The sequence below is a fragment of the Diaphorina citri genome, unplaced genomic scaffold, assembly GCF_000475195.1.
Source record: "Diaphorina citri unplaced genomic scaffold, Diaci psyllid genome assembly version 1.1 scaffold1901, whole genome shotgun sequence".
In the NCBI taxonomy this organism is placed as follows: domain Eukaryota; kingdom Metazoa; phylum Arthropoda; class Insecta; order Hemiptera; family Psyllidae; genus Diaphorina; species Diaphorina citri.
In genome coordinates, this window is record NW_007379327.1 from 18,823 (window position 1) to 22,327 (window position 3,505).

Genomic DNA, 3,505 nt, shown 5'->3' on the forward strand with positions numbered 1-3,505 from the left:
AACCACGCGCGATCCGTTCAGTATAAAATCCTGTTTGTTCGGTATGTTCCTTTGATATCCCAGGCGTTATAGTATCTCACATGGCTTTTAGTCCAGGCAACAAGCTGCATTCCAGTCATTTCACATAGCTTTTAGTCCAGAAAATAAGCTACATTCCAGTCATTCAACAAAGCCTTTAAAAGTACAAGTTGTTCCATTATACTTTTTCCAGGCTTTTAGTCCAGGAAATAAGCTTCATGAAGGAAGACAGGATAGGAGAAAGCCAGCCGAGGAGAACATGATTCGTTCAGGATAAAATCCTGTTTGTTCGGCAATAAGGTGCATGTTCCTTTGATAGCCCAGGCGTTATGGTATCTCACATGGCTTTTAGTCCAGGCAACAAGTTACATTCCAGTCATTTAACAAAGCCTTTATAAGTACAAGTTGTTCCATTATACTTTTTCCAGGCTTTTAGTCCAGGAAATAAGCTTCATTCCAATCAGCTTATTTTAGTCCAGGCAACAAGTTTTTCCTTGGTCAGCTATTATCCGGAAGGTTTATTGGCATACTCTCTTTCTTTTAATCCCACGTAGTTTTTAGTCCAGGCAATAAGCTTCATTCCAATCAGCTTATTTTAGTCCAGGCAACAAGTGTTTTCTTGGTCAGTTATTATCCGGAACTTTTAGTCCAGGCAACAAGTTTTTCCTTGGTCAGCTATTATCCGGAAGGTTTATTGGCATACTCTCTTTCTTTAAGTCCCACGCAGTTTTTAGTCCAGGCAATAAGCTTCATTCCAATCAGCTTATTTTAGTCCAGGCAACAAGTGTTTTCTTGGTCAGTTATCAGCCGGAATGTTTATTGGCATACTCTCTTTCTCCAAATATACTGGAACCTACTCGTACATTGGTAGAACCTAGCTCGATCTGAAATTAAAAATTTTACTTAGGTTAAACTTCACGCCAAATCTTAAAAAAGTTCAACATTATTGTATAGGAAACTGCTAAGGTTTTAAGAGACTGGTGTTTTACCGTTCATTCGGCGCCAACCTCACCCAGCCTGAGTGAGGCCTGGAAAAGCCAGCAGTTGACCAGATCTGGATACCAACCTCTCTCAACGTTGCTCAACTTCAATGAATTCAACGTGTTGTCGCCGCTGGCTTTTGGGAAATTCACATTTACGGATGAGAGACGAAATTTGTATGAGCGCCTGGAATCCCTGTACTTAGGTATGCAATGTGCTCATATCTAGACTTCCGAGATTGGCCGTATTTCCCTTGAAGTTTTTTTTTGCCGTTTGCAGTCTTCCCAACCTTTGCTATTTCTGTAGCAAAGGGAAATTTCAGTCTGGAAGTTTGAATCCTCCCTCTTTGAAGTTCCTTGTTTTACAATAAATATAGAACCTCCCTAATACTATATGCAATGTGCTCATATCTAGACTTCGGAGATTGGCCGTATTTCCCTTCAAGTTTTTTTGCCCTTTGCAGTCTTCCCAACCTTTGCTATTTCTTTAGCAAAGGGAAATTTCAGTCTGGAAGTTTGAATCCTCCCTCTTTGAAGTTCCTTGTTTTACAATAAATATAGAACCTCCCTAATACTACAGAACCTTCTGGGATGGTTCGGTAGTCTTTAACAGTAGAAGTTATACTTACGGCATGTTCGTAATCAGAGGACATTCCCATGGATAGTTCTACATTGCTTTCGTTCAGGTTTAATTTCTTGCAAACATCCTTCCGGCATTTTGCCAATTCTTTCTTACTCTCTTTCTCGCCCCTCTTTTACTCTCCTCTCCTTTCATTCTTCTTTCCTTTCTTTTATTCTTCTCTGCTACCCTCCTCTTTCCTTGATCCCTACTCACCCTTTGAATCCCCCTCTCTTCTTCTCATCCTTTTTGCACCCCCTTTTTTCCATCTCTCTTCTGTCCATATTGCTCTGTCTCTCTCCCTTCTTCACCTCTCTTTCATTTCTACCTATGCTCTCTCTCTTTTCCCCTCTCCTCTTTCTTTCTTCTACTACTATCTCACTATGCTCTCTCTCCATTTATGCTCTCTCTTTTTCTTGTCCCCCCTCTCTGTCGTGCTATTTTCTCTCTCTCTCTCTCTCTCTCTCTCTCTCTCTCTCTCTCTCGCTCTCTCTTTCTCGTGCTGTCTTCTATCTCTCTCTTGTTTTGAGTTTAGTCGTGTCTCATGGTGTGTAGAGAAAGCATGCCACTATGCTTTCTCTCTCTCACTCCACTTCTTTTCTATCTCACTCTCTTTCTCTCAAATCAGAGGACATTCCCATGGATAGTTCTACATTGCTTTCGTTCAGGTTTAATTTCTTGCAAACATCCTTCCGGCATTTTGCCAATTCCTAGAATGAAAATAGAATAGAATTACCCAGAATGAGTCTTTTTCGGCCGATATAATAAGGTCTTATCGTTCCGAAATCGAAGAGAGAAAGAAGACGGGATAGGAGAAAGCCAACCGTTCCAAGAACGAACACTATCAGGATAAAATGGGCCCCGGGCAGGAACCACAACCGTGGCCTAGCGCTTATAGGCAGAAGGGCTACCAACCAAGCTAACTAGGCTGACTATTTTCCAATTAAACTACAACTTACAAGGAAGTCTGGGTTGGGGCCATGTTTCGTATCCTTTCTCTCTCTCTCCCTCTTTCTCTTAGTTCCTCTGTCTTTCTTCTTATTCTCCCTCATTCTCTGTCTCTCCTTATAATCTTATATTAAAAATTCAAGATCCATTCACTCATTCACATTTCATATCCACAGTCCACACACTGATCGCTCTATCTCCTGAACCACAACACCTAGAAAGCTGAAATTTGGTAGGAATGTTCCTTTTATGGTCTAGGTGTGCAATAAGAAAGGATTTTGCGAAAATCTAAATCGAATCCTGAGATATGATTTTTTGTTCCTTCGGCATCTTCTCCTTTCCTACCTTTTCCTCCTCCTCCTCCTCCTTCACAGCCTTTGCTGAAATCCCGGGGTCCAAAGACATGGGAAAGATCAAAACTCAAACCCCCATAGGACAGGATAGGAGAAAACCAGCCGTTCCGTAAACGAACTTATCTGTTTCAGATTCTCGAAGTTTCATCAAAATCGGTCGAGCCGTTTCGGCTGTGCGTTGATTATGAATGAATGTATGAATGAGTCAGGGTTTACTCTTTTATAGATATAGATTACTGTCATAAACAAATCCATCAAACTATACCCACTTGTATATCTAGATCATATATCTATCAGGGCCCTATTTAGGGGACCTGGACCACCCCGCCCCCCTTCGAGGTTTATTTTTCTCCTTTACTGTAAGGCGGACTCCGAAAATTTGGAGCATCCCCCCCTCCTTCGATAATATCCTGGAGAAAGCCCTGATATCTATATATATCAAGAGAAGACTTACTGCCAATCTCAAGGCAGGGACGTATTTACGGGGTGGCCCTTCAACTCAGGCTTGTTTTTGTCCCTAAATGTGGTAATATACAAAAAATATTGAACTCTGATTTGGAGCATTAAAACGGGGGGGGGGGGGGTGA

General features: G+C 41.5%; 1 protein-coding gene across 2 annotated transcripts in view; it reads right to left on the bottom strand.

Annotated features, from left to right (window-relative positions):
- Window positions 1-685: 685 nt before the first annotated feature.
- Window positions 686-3,505, bottom strand: part of LOC103517590 (pyridoxal phosphate homeostasis protein) — a 27,295-nt gene continuing 24,475 nt past the window's right edge. The window contains exons 5-6 of one of the 2 annotated variants that reach the window (XM_026829628.1): window positions 1,628-1,729; window positions 686-902 (exon numbers count right to left, since the gene is read on the bottom strand). In XM_026829628.1, the coding sequence (XP_026685429.1) occupies window positions 822-902; window positions 1,628-1,729 (183 nt within the window). In that variant the 3' untranslated portion in view covers window positions 686-821. Of the gene's footprint in view, window positions 903-1,627; window positions 1,730-2,087; window positions 2,328-2,576; window positions 2,610-3,505 lie in introns of those variants that run through there. The other variant, XM_026829627.1, reaches the window with a different exon arrangement.